General features: G+C 44.5%; 2 protein-coding genes across 5 annotated transcripts in view; one reads left to right on the forward strand and one right to left on the reverse strand.

The window, feature by feature from the left end:
- The window catches only part of KLHL18 (kelch like family member 18), a 149689-nt gene that overhangs the window by 50960 nt on the left and 86708 nt on the right, over positions 1–12021 (reverse strand). The window lies entirely within an intron of this gene.
- Positions 1–12021, forward strand: part of KIF9 (kinesin family member 9) — a 49523-nt gene that overhangs the window by 990 nt on the left and 36512 nt on the right. For all 4 annotated transcript variants that reach the window (XM_067044369.1, XM_059077006.2, XM_067044371.1 and 1 more), the window contains exons 2-5: positions 3614–3711; positions 5593–5758; positions 8070–8176; positions 10018–10242. In XM_067044369.1, the coding sequence (XP_066900470.1) occupies positions 3619–3711; positions 5593–5758; positions 8070–8176; positions 10018–10242 (591 nt within the window). In that variant the 5' untranslated portion in view covers positions 3614–3618. The remainder of the gene's footprint in view (positions 1–3613; positions 3712–5592; positions 5759–8069; positions 8177–10017; positions 10243–12021) is intronic.

The raw sequence follows: 12021 nt of genomic DNA on the forward strand, positions 1-12021 counted from the left end.
CCACCTGGTCCTCTCCTTTTGTTGAGCTTTCAGAGGTGCTTGGTGGCAATCTGTTCATTCCCACCCCTAAAACAAATGAGGAAACTGTGAGCCTTTCAGCAGAGAGGGCGCCTGGTGGCCACTCAAAGGTTCACTTATTTACACCAGAAATATCTAAGGGTGGTGTCCACGAGGGAGAGGCATTCCACACAAGGTCCTGAGAGAGAAGGAACCTACTAAAAGGGAGAGTGTGGTGAGGGGGCTGAAGTTGGCTTCTTGCAAGTGGGCCTGGGAACCCAGAGTCCTCCTGGAAGGGCTGTGGGCTCAGGGGTTGGAGGCGGTGAGGGAGGCGAGTGACATCATGTGCCCTTTGGGACTCTCTCAGTAGTGACCGAAGATGCACCCACATATGGAGATTCCGCCACCCTCTGACTTCCAGTCATGACCATCACCACCAATCACCATTTCTTAAGCACCTGCTCTGTGCTGGGCACTGTTCCAGACTTTGAGGGGGGATTCAAAAGAAATGAAAGGCACAGTCCTGTCCCTCAAACAGCTTGTAATTTAATTTGGGAGGTGAAACCCACTCAAATGATGTGGCATAAAAACGGTAACAAGCATTATTTCAGTAAGTGCAAGTTGGCATGGGGTCTCCAAATGACTGGGTGTTGAGCGGCTGCTGGGTAGTGGACTCGCAGGAGGGATGTAGTTAATAGAGAAGGCTTATGTCAGGTGGATATGGCTCCTGGCATGCCTGGAGCCATGGGCATGAGTATGGGGAGAATTGGGAAGCACAGATAGAACGACTGCATGTGCATGTTGGCAAATTTCTGGGCAGAAAAGGGGCAGGCTCTGAGGGGAGGGTAATGCTTGGAGCTGGCCTGTGCTGCCCTTGGGCTGTCAGTGGGTAGGGGCTTCCAGGAGGGAGGCTTGAGCAACCGCCCTACTTCTTCATGGTCCCTTTCAGAGAACACCCTGGGCAGCATCTTAACTTCCCTGGTCAGCAGGATGGGCCATCGGACTGGTATGGGGAATGGTTCCCAGAACTTTAGAAATTGAGTGTAAGTGTTTGCTTGAGTCAGCACACCTCTCTCCACTCTCCACTTCCCAAAAGCCTAGATCAAAGTGAACTTGGAGATGAGATCATCTCTTAAGTTTCCTCATTTGGGGAGTCCTGTTAGAGCTATTTGTGGCTTTTTATTTCTAGAGCTCAATTTTGCAAACAAAAATCTTAGACCTGAAATTGGACAAGCCATTATCCTTACTCACCTGAATACCTTACAGATTCATTTTCTAAAAATTAAAAGATCTGAGTGATCCCACAGTGGCCAGGAAAAGACTTCCATGAAATAATTACTTGAGGAATGTGGGAAGTGGACTCACACTCTACAGCAGGCAGGTGTGAAAGTAGTTTGCTTATTTAATGTGACATCTGAAGGGTTTGTAATAGGGGTTAGAGTTTTATTTTGCCCACTTCATTGAAACTGTAAACTGAAAGGGCAGGGCTTGTCTCTATATAATTTGCTTCTGTAGAGATACTTAATGCCACTTGATGATAGCTAAGATAATTGTATGAGGAAATCAAGTAGTCACCACAAGTTGTGTCTAGAAATGTGGAGGAACATTAATTTTTTAACAGTCAAGGTCTTGAAAATTAGCTTTTTAAAAATATTGACCATCTGATCAGTTTATTTGTTAGAACACTTTGCAGTAGCACAAACAAGCTATTTTTTCCTGAACAACTGTGATGATATTGCTATTTACCAATTTGAAGATGAAATTGAGTCAGCTCCCCATCCCTCATGTTTCCCTACCTCTTCATAAATTCAGCAATTCCTTTGCTGGTTGTCTTTTTTTTTTTTTTTTTTGCGATACGCGGGCCTCTCCCGTTGCGGAGCACAGGCTCCGGACGCGCAGGCTCCGGACGCGCAGGCTCAGCGGCCATGGCTCACGGGCCCAGCCGCTCCGCGGCATGTGGGATCTTCCCGGACCGGGGCACGAACCCGTGTCCCCTGCATCGGCAGGCGGATTCTCAACCACTGCGCCACCAGGGAAGCCCCTGCTGGTTGTCCTTTTCAGAAGTATCTAGGAGTTTTCTTTAGCCTCAACTCCTCTGTCCTACCCCATGAAAGCACAGGTTATTTTAGGGGCAAATGCCTCATTTCTTATGGAACTGGCCCAACCCTGTCAGGGACATCAAAAGAGAAGTGCATGATGCAGCACACATCCTGACCCTCAGGCATTGTCTCTATTCAAAGTCTGTTTTGTACTTTGTGGAGCATTAACTCTAAATGAGTTTTGGGTTTTTTAAAATAAATTTATTTATTTATTATTTTTGGCTGCGTTGGGTCTTGGTTGCTGCGCGCGGGCTTTCTCTAGTTGCGGCGAGCGGGGCTACTCTTTTGTTGCAGTGTGCGGACTTCTCATTGCAGTGGCTTCTCGTTGTGGAGCACGGGCTCTAGGTGCACGGGCTTCAGTAGTTGTGGCACGCAGGCTCAGTAGTTGTGGCTTGCGGGCTCTAGAGCGTAGGCTCTGTAGTTGTGGCGCACAGCTTAGTTGCTCTGGGGCATGTGGGATCTTCCCAGACTAGGGATTGAACCCATGTCCCCTGCGTTGGCAGGTGGATTCTTAACCACTGCACCACCAGGGAATTCCTGTACAATTCAATTTTTTAAAATGTTTATGAAATACTTTAGTTGGACAGGATATTAGAGATCAATTAACTCTCCCTGTAATACAAACAATCCCTTTTGTAGCATCTCTGCTAGTTGGCATCTTGCTTGACTGTTCATAGTGTTTATGGTCCTTACTTTGAGAAAGTCTTTCCCACTATAGAAAAACTCCACATAATAAGAAGTTAATTTACCTAACTCTCCCTCCCTGTCATTTATAACTATGAGCTTTCAACCTATTTGATGAAGTTACATTCAATGTTGATTTTAACATTTTATTATACATGGTAATTACTTGTGATAGTATAAATGAAGGAATACAAATATATGTGTGCCTGCCTGAAAGAAAATGATGAGAATATACATAATTACATTTTAGGAGAGGCAGAGGAGGTAGGGGACTGAGATTTTTCTCTCAATGGAGTGGCAGAGAAGAAAGAATATTAGACTATGGGCTAGATTAAATGTACTTCCAGGGAATCTTTTTCTGATCTAAGTTAGTCTAATGGAGGTAGAGAAGGAGATGCTACATCTGAAGTAAGGTATATTAATGAAAAAAAGAAAATTAGTTCTAATGTATTTCATAGTCAGTATTTTAGAGGAAAATATAGTGAATAAGGCAAAGTGTAGGTAAACTCTGATACGGAACATTTCTAGAAACCACATCTAAAATTAGGCCACTAAAGGGAGCATTCTTTTTGCTTTGTATTTCAGTCTCTTAGGGGGTTGTTGGTGGAGAGTGGTGAGGCACCCTGTAAAGGAGGATGTACACGGACTTGTTGAACAGCGTCCTGTGGACAGATCGCTGAAATGCTGGGGGGCAAAAGGAAGACTGGTTCTCAGTGGGAGAGGAAAACATGGACTGCACATCATGTTTTCTGATCTTCTTGATGAATGACACCTCCGTTTTAATGGTTGTTGGAGGATGACTACTGAAAATTTTGCTGTTTTCTTCTTTTTAGCTACAATGGGTACTAGGAAAAAAGTTCATGCGTTTGTCCGTGTCAAACCTACTGATGACTTTGCTCATGAAATGATCAAATATGGAGATGACAACAAAGTAAGTACAGCGTGTTTGCCTTCACCTGCCTGGGCATCTCTCTGTCCCTCCTCACTACAACCTCTAAGGTTTCCAAGCAACCTTTTAAGGACCAACACAGAATTGGTAAAAGTTCAGATGGAATCTAGAGTCATTTAAGGCCAAAGCACTCCCCCACAATGCTGTTGATGAGGGAACTCATGAAACTCCCATTTTTAATGGTAGTAGGTCCTTGTTGGTTATCCATTTTAGATACAGCAGTGTGTACATGTCAATCTCAAAATGGGAAAAGAATTTGAAAAAGAATAGATAGATGTATAAGTGAATCACTTTGCTGTACACCTGAAACTAACACAACACTGTTAATCAACTATACTCCAATATAAAATAAAAAATTTTTTTAAAAAGTTTACCTTTATCCTTATATCTGACACAGGAAGCTGACATTTGTCCACACTCATAAAACTTTCTGGTGATCAGATCTCCCAGGAAGTACAATAGGAATGTCTTCAGATGATTATTATTAAACTTACCAAAGAGAGGAAGAAACTTATGGAGAGAACTGGAAAGATCTGCCCATCCCCCTGTGCCCACCACTGTCCTGACAACTCTTCTGAAGGCTGTGACAGGCTTAGGGCACCTCGAGACTATGGGATGTTTTCATTCAGCAAACATTTGTGGATCTACTATGGGCAGCATGGAGACATTAAGAGAGGAATTCAAAGGCCAACTTCTCAAGTTTCGAAAGTCCTAGCAGTCAGAAAGAAACTCACATGCAGCGCTGTGAAGTGCACCCTGCTGGACATGGGTTCAGTGACGACTGAAGCACAGAGCATTTAATGTATGAATAGACCAAGCCTTTCTCTGTTGATCTTAGTTTTTCTGCATGTGGCTGTGTCTTGGCTTCTGGACTAGGGCAGCCAGTTTAAGATTCCAGTGAGAGTCTGTTTACATCAGAAGTCCCCCATTTCGAAGATTGGAATCTACCATTGACCTAACCCATCATGTTTCTAAACTAGCTGCTGCCACAGTGGCTTGCTATGGAGGGATCTAAAACTCTAAAAAAATTTTTTAGAAATCTTTGCATCTAAAAATCTGCTGATTACAAGTAAGTAGTCACCCTCAATTTAATACCAGTGAGTAACTGTGTCTGAGGAGTCCAGAGCCTTTCCCGTGGCTATCATTTCATCATTGCTCACATTAGCCCATAGTGTGTGTGTGGAAGTAAGTGCTCACCACAGTGCTGAGGGAGGCCCACCGCCAGTCACCAGGGAGATGGGGCTCAAACCCAGGCCTGTCACCAAGCCCGCTATTCTCTCTGGCCTATTTCAAGGCCTCCCTGTGCTTATTGAATTTATCTAAAGCTTGTTTAATGTGATAAATATTGATATGTGATAAATATGCTTGACCCCATATCAGAAATGGGGGAACCAAGACAGACAGCACCCTGAACACTAGGGTGAGATGTGCTGAAACCAGCAAGTGCTCCAGTCTCCTGATCCTTCCACTTTGAGGGTGTGTGGCCTCCCTGCAGTGCCTTCCTTCCCACCTCCCAAAGGCCGTCCAGAATATGTGCAAGTCCCTGTTCTTCCTAAAGTTCACATCCTCTGTTTCCTCCAGGTCAGGCCTTGGCTATCAGTGACTTTTTTTGTGTGTGTGGTATGCGGGCCTCTCACTGTTGTGGCCTCTCCCATTGTGGAGCACAGGGTCCGGACGCACAGGCTCAGTGGCCATGGCTCACAGGCCCAGCCACTCCGCGGCATGTGGGATCTTCCCGGACCGGGGCACGAACCCGTGTCCCCTGCGTTGGCAGGCGGATTCTCAACCACTGCGCCACCAGGGAAGCCCCATCAGTGACTTTTTTATACCAGTTTCTTAACAACTATCTCTCTCTCTTCCTAGACCATTGATATTCACTTGAAAAAAGATACTCGGAGAGGAGTTGTCAATAACCAGCAGACAGACTGGTCATTCAAGCTGGATGGAGTTCTCCATGATGCCTCCCAGGACTTGGTTTATGAGACAGTCGCAAAGGATGTGGTTTCTCAAGCCCTCAATGGCTATAATGGTAATTTAGTTATAACTGTTGTTTTACATAAGAACATGTGGAACCCCCGCCCACCCAGGAAGAGGTACAAGTATTTTATGGTGAATAAAATACAACTTCACTTACTAACTTTTGTTTGATTATTTGTCTGTCTCCATGTTCTTATGGTGGAAAACTTATTTGCTTGGTGATACTGTGGGCATGGCTTGATCCATGGTTCTGGAATCCTACCTTCATAGGAAGATTAAATGACCCTGACTCTCTGTAGGTCATGGGGATTCAACTATTATCCCATTTCAGATCCCCTGAATATTAATTTTGAACATAATGTCTTTATGATAAATTTGATGGAGTCAAAACATTTTTCTCTTGGCTACCTGCTAGGAGATATTTCCATTCATTCTACCAGCACAATCAATCTATTCTATTGTGTATAGTATTATCTACATATATCACTAAAGACTTGAGTACAGTTTGACTTTCTTAAAAGCTTAACTAAAAAGCTTTTTTAACAAATTAAAATTTATTGGGAAATTTTTACAAACTAGTTCACTCTAAGACTGTTTCAAAATCTTTTTAAAAAAATATTTATTTATTTATTTGGCTGCGCCAGGTCTTAGTTGTGGCATGTGGGATCTAGTTCCCTGACCAGGGATCAAACCTGCCCCCCCTGCATTGGGAGCACAGAGTCTTAGCTGCTGGACCACCAGGGAAGTCCCTTAAAATCTTAAAAAGATTAAAAAATCCATAGAGGGACTTCCCTGGTGGTCCAGTGGTTAAGACTCTGTGCTTCCACTGTAGGGAGGGCGGGTTTGATCCTTGGTCGGGGAACTAAGATCCCGTATGCCATGCAGCGTGACCAAAAAAAAAAAAAAAAATCCATAGAAAAAAATATATCACTGTCTGTAGACTTTGCCCGTCTGGTGGCTCCTGACTAGAATGTTCCCTGTTTGCAAGTTTTAGGACTTCTGCTTAAAAGTCTGTTGAGTGTAGATGCCTAAATGTTGTAATGTATCCTGTGTGTGATATATAGCTATGGTCCCCATTGGTCCTGAGGGGATGTGGCCCTGAGGAAGTAGGGACAAAAGAGCTAAGGCCCAGGGAGGCTAAGAGTCTTGGGCTCTGAGTGCTGTGGAGCCACAAATGGGCTCTGAGTCCCAGCTGAACTGACTCCTTCCCGTACTTTTCTGCAGGATTAATAGACACCGCTTCTGACTCCAGCTCAGATGCTGAATTAAGACCCCTTGTGTAAAACCTACCAATCCCAGGAACTAGAGCATTCATGTAGCAAAGGCAAACACTGATTTCCACGGCCCAGCATTGCCTGGGCAGATCTGCTTTGTAAATGCCCAGAAGCAGCCTTTAGGTTGGGTCTGGCTCAGGCTGCTCAAGCCGGGAAGAAGAGCAGATGGGAACCAGAGCCCAGGGTGACTGGTTTGTGTCCCAGAGCCTAGTGATGGTAGACCTAAAGCATGACAGAGGTGCAAGTGAAAGTCTTCCCAGAGAGGGTAATGGGACAGATCAGGGCTTGGTCATGGTGTTCCCTTTCTGAAAGTGGCCTGGGACCAACTAGCAGCCCTTTAGTCCAGTGGGAACTTGCATTCTACAAAGAACTCCCACCACTAACAGAAAATACCCTTCTGACTCCTATCTCTTCCTGGGGATTTTTTTTTTTTTTTTTTTGTGGTACGTGGGCCTCTACTGTTGTGGCCTCTCCCGTTGCAGAGCACAGGCTCCAGACGCGCAGGCTCAGTGGCCGTGGCTCACATGCCCAGCCGCTCCGCAGCATGTGGGATCTGCCCGGACCGGGGCACGAACCCGTGTCCCCTGCATCGGCAGGCGGACTCTCAACCACTGCGCCACCAGGGAAGCCCTCCTGGGGATTTTGAAAGCCCTTCTTTCCTCCTGCCTGGGCTGCCCTGCAGGGAGGCCAAGCCCTGAGAGCCTGGCTGTTCATGATCTTGCTAAAGAAGGGCTGAGTTCAATGCTCTTATCTCCCTCATCTTTCTAAGAAAATTCCCAGTTCCTCTGTTCTCTGGAATTCCCTGCTCTCCTCAGAAGCCCTAGGATCAGATACCCTCTTGGGAGAGGAAGCAGTAGAGCACTACGTGGACCACAGATTCAGAGCAGCTGTCTGTGTTTTGACCATTTATATCCCTGTTTCCCTGCTCACCCACCCTCCATGGCAGGAATTCCTGCTGTCCTTGGCTGCTCCTGATGGCCACCTTCACACTAGGGTTCTGGCTGGCACTGGGCATGCTGGGGGATGGGAGAGCTATCCTTGGATCTGTTTTTCTGGATGTCACCAAGACGTGTTTTGAAATGTTTGCAGGCACCATCATGTGTTATGGGCAGACGGGAGCTGGCAAGACATACACCATGATGGGGGCAACTGAGAATTACAAGCACCGGGGGATCCTCCCTCGTGTCCTACAACAGGTAGAGAGTGGGCCCGTGGGTGGGATGCCACATAGGTCCCCTCTTTCTACCATACATGCTGCCCATCCCAGGCAAGCTCCTGGAGACAGTGGGGTCCAGCCTCAAAGGAGTTGCAGCCTGTAGGGGAGACAGGTTACCCATGGTGAGGTGTGTGTGTGTGTGTGTAAACCAAGAGTTTAGGTTCCAGGCTCTGACCTACGCTCATGCTGAGCCTGTTTTCTCATTTGTTAAAGAGGGAGTCAGATGTGTTGACTGGCTTCTTGCTGCTCTGATGGTCTGTGACCCTGTAATTGAGGATTTGGAGGTCCTAATCCTGTTCCTTCCTGGTTTTAATGAGGGAGATATGAACCCTTGCAGAGCTTTCTTACTGGCCTGCTCTGGTTTCTTGCACCACCACAGCCCCAGAAAGAGCAAAGGGAAGAAGCAGGGCACGACATGAGCTTTCAGGACCGAGTCAGCCTTGGGAGTCTGGGAAGTGTGACTGAAGAAAGGACAAATGGGCCTTCCTTCAGAGTCTGCTAGCCTGTGTTCTGTGAGGACCCTCTTTTTGAAGGTGGGAGGCAAAGGACTTTTCCCTAAAAAGCATCTTGAGGTTTTATAGCCCTGTGCTGTAAGAAGTGTAGATGTCCCTCTAGTGTATGACCATCCATGCGATAATTTCTTGAAGCAATATCCTTAACATCCCACTGTCAACGCTTCAGTATCTCAGCATCTTAGACTTTATAGTCTAGCCCAGCGCTGCCCAATAGAAATGTAATGTAAGTCACATGTGCAATTTTAGGTTTTCCAATAGCCACATTTAAAAAAGTAAAACCAGTGAAATCATTTTTAAATAATATATAATATATGATATATAATAATATATTTTATTTAACTCAGTATAGCCAAAATATCATTTCCACATGTAATCAATATGAAAATTATTGAGATATTTTACATTCTTTTTCTTTATACTGAGTCTTTGAAATCTGGTATGTATTTTACATTTACAGCCCATTTCTATTTAAGACACTAAATATTCATCAGAAAGAGTTGCTCTGTATTTAGAGTTCATGAAATTTACAGTTGAGAAGGTAGATTTATAAACCCAGGTTGTTCCAAACATACTTAAAGGTTTACCAATAACTGAATTTAGTATCAGTTTTAAATTTTCAGTTAAAATTAAATAAAATTTAAAATCCAGTTCCTCATTTGCACGAGCCAGATTTCAAGCGCTCAGCAGCCACCTGTGGCTAGTGTCTAGCATATTGGACAGCACAGATCTAGCCTGTTAGAGCAAGGGGGGGACTTCAGGGATCATCCAGCCCAACTCCCCATTTAACAGATAAGAAAGGTAAGATCTAGAGAGGGGAGAAGACCAGCCCAAAGTCACCTGCTGATAAGGTATTAGGAGTCGAGAAGGCTGAGTTCTGGCTTGACTTCTTCCCTTAGTAGCTGAGCCACCGTAGATGGGTATTGCCCCTGCCCTGCTTCAGTCGCAGTGGCATCATGAGGGTAGAATTTAAAAATGGATGTGAAAGAAGTTTATATGTGGTGAAACCCCACAAAACAAGAGATCTTCACTCTGGAGTCCTTTCTGTTCATCCTGCCTCTACTTCTTGAGACTGTACAAGTATTAGCCAATCTGTAAGTCAGGCCTCAAAAAAACTAGAAGATGATAATAAATACTGCCCAATAGACTGCAGCTACTAATAATTGTTGTTGCTGATGACCATCACACCAACTAGACTGTAAATTCTTCTAGGGCAAGGATTCCCTCCTAAGGTAAGAACTCTCTTAGCACTGGCTGACTGGCCGTTGGAGTTCCACTCTCAGTGACTGCTGTCCAATCTCCCATCTAGGTTTTTAAGATGATCGAAGAACGCCCCACACAGGCCATCACTGTGCGTGTTTCCTACCTGGAAATCTATAATGAGAGCCTGTTTGATCTCCTGTCCACTCTGCCTTACGTTGGATCCTTGGTCACACCTGTGACCATCGTGGAAAGTCCTCAGGGGGTCTTCATTAAGGGCTTGTCGGTCCACCTCACAAGTCAGGAGGAGGATGCGTTCAGCCTCCTTTTTGAGGTGAGATGATCAAGTCTACGGGTTCCTTCCTCCTTACCTTCCCTCCCTCCTTTCCTTTTTTTTCTCTTTTCCTCCCTCCTTAGTTTTTTACTTACTTTGACAACCAGAATGAAAATTAATATATGCTTGTTTAGCAAGTTCAGATAGTAATGAAAAATACAGAAGCAAAAAAGGAATTCACTCATCTGTTTTCTACATATGGCAACAATAATGTGTATTTTGGCTTATTTCCTTCTAGTCTTTTTTCTTGTGAAGTTTTTTCTTTACTTAGTGAAACTGTCCTTTTTTTTTTTTTTTTTTTTGTGGTACGTGGGCCTCTCACTGTTGTGGCCTCTCCCATTGCGGAGCGCAGGCTCCGGACGCGCAGGCTCAGCGGCCATGGCTCACGGGCCCAGCCGCTCTGCGGCATGTGGGATCTTCCCGGACCGGGGCACGAACCCGTGTCCCCTGCATCGGCAGGCGGATTCTCAACCACTGCGCCACCAGGGAAGCCCTGTCCTTTTTTTTAAGTCAACATTAAATCACAGGCATTTGTGGTATAGAAAAAAATAAGAATTAATGTCCTTGGTATATAAAAGCTCTTACAAATCAATAAAAAAATTCCCCGGGATATGTTATTCTTTTAAAAATCATGTAGATTAAAACTCTATGCATTGCTGGTGAAATGTAAAATGGTGCAACCATTGTGGCAGTTTCCTAAAAAGTTAAACATTAATTTTATCATAGGACCTAGCACTTCTACTTCTAGAAATCTACCCAAGAGAAATGAAATGTGCACACAAAGACTTGTATACAAATATTCATAATAAGATTATTCATAATAACCAAAGACGGGAAATAACCAAAATATTCATCAACAGAGAATGGATGAACAAAATGTGGTGCATCCATACAACAGAAAACTGTTTAGCAGTAAAAAGAAATGGAGCACTGATACATGATACAGCTTGGATGAATCTCAAAAAAATGCTAAGTAAAAGAACTTAAAAAGTTACCTGTTATATGATTCCATTCATTTGAAACATCCACATCTATAGAGACAGAAAGCAGATTAGTAGTTGCCTGGGGGAGGGGACAGGCAGTGACTGCAAACGGGCCTGAGAGAACTTTTTGGAGTGATACAACATTTTAAAAATAGAGCTGTGGGGCTTCCCTGGTGGCGCGGTGGTTGAGCGCCCGCCTGCCAATTCAGGGGACATGGGTTCATGCCCCGGTCCGGGAGGATCCCACATGCCACAGAGTAGCTAGGCCCGTGAGCCATGGCCACTGAGCCTGTGCGTCCAGAGCCTGTGCTCCGCAACGCGAGAGGCCACAACAGTGAGAGGCCCGTGTACCTAAAAAAAAAAAAAAAATAGAGTTGTGGTGATGGTTGCACAACCCTGTAATTTTACTGATTTTAAAAATCATTGAATTGTATACTTAAAACAATGAGTCTTATGGTATTTAAAATATATGCCGGGGACTTCCCTGGTGGTCCAGTGGCTAAGACTCCACACTCCCAATTCAGGGGGCATGGATTCAATCCCTGGTTGGGGAACTAAGATCCCGCATGCCACGCGTTACAGCCTAAAAAAAAAAAAAAAAAAATATATATATATATATATATATATATATACACATATATATGTATATTTATGTCAAATAAAACTTTTTTTTAAAAAGTCATTTAGGTGTCCTCAGGGGTGATATAAACCTGGATCCCTTGCATGTACACAGAAGAAAGAGCCTCCCAGGTGGCAGCAATGAGGCATTCTCGTCTTATTGTTGCTCCTGACATTT

This window comes from Kogia breviceps, chromosome 10 (assembly GCF_026419965.1).
Source record: "Kogia breviceps isolate mKogBre1 chromosome 10, mKogBre1 haplotype 1, whole genome shotgun sequence".
Taxonomy (NCBI): Eukaryota; Metazoa; Chordata; class Mammalia; order Artiodactyla; family Physeteridae; genus Kogia; species Kogia breviceps.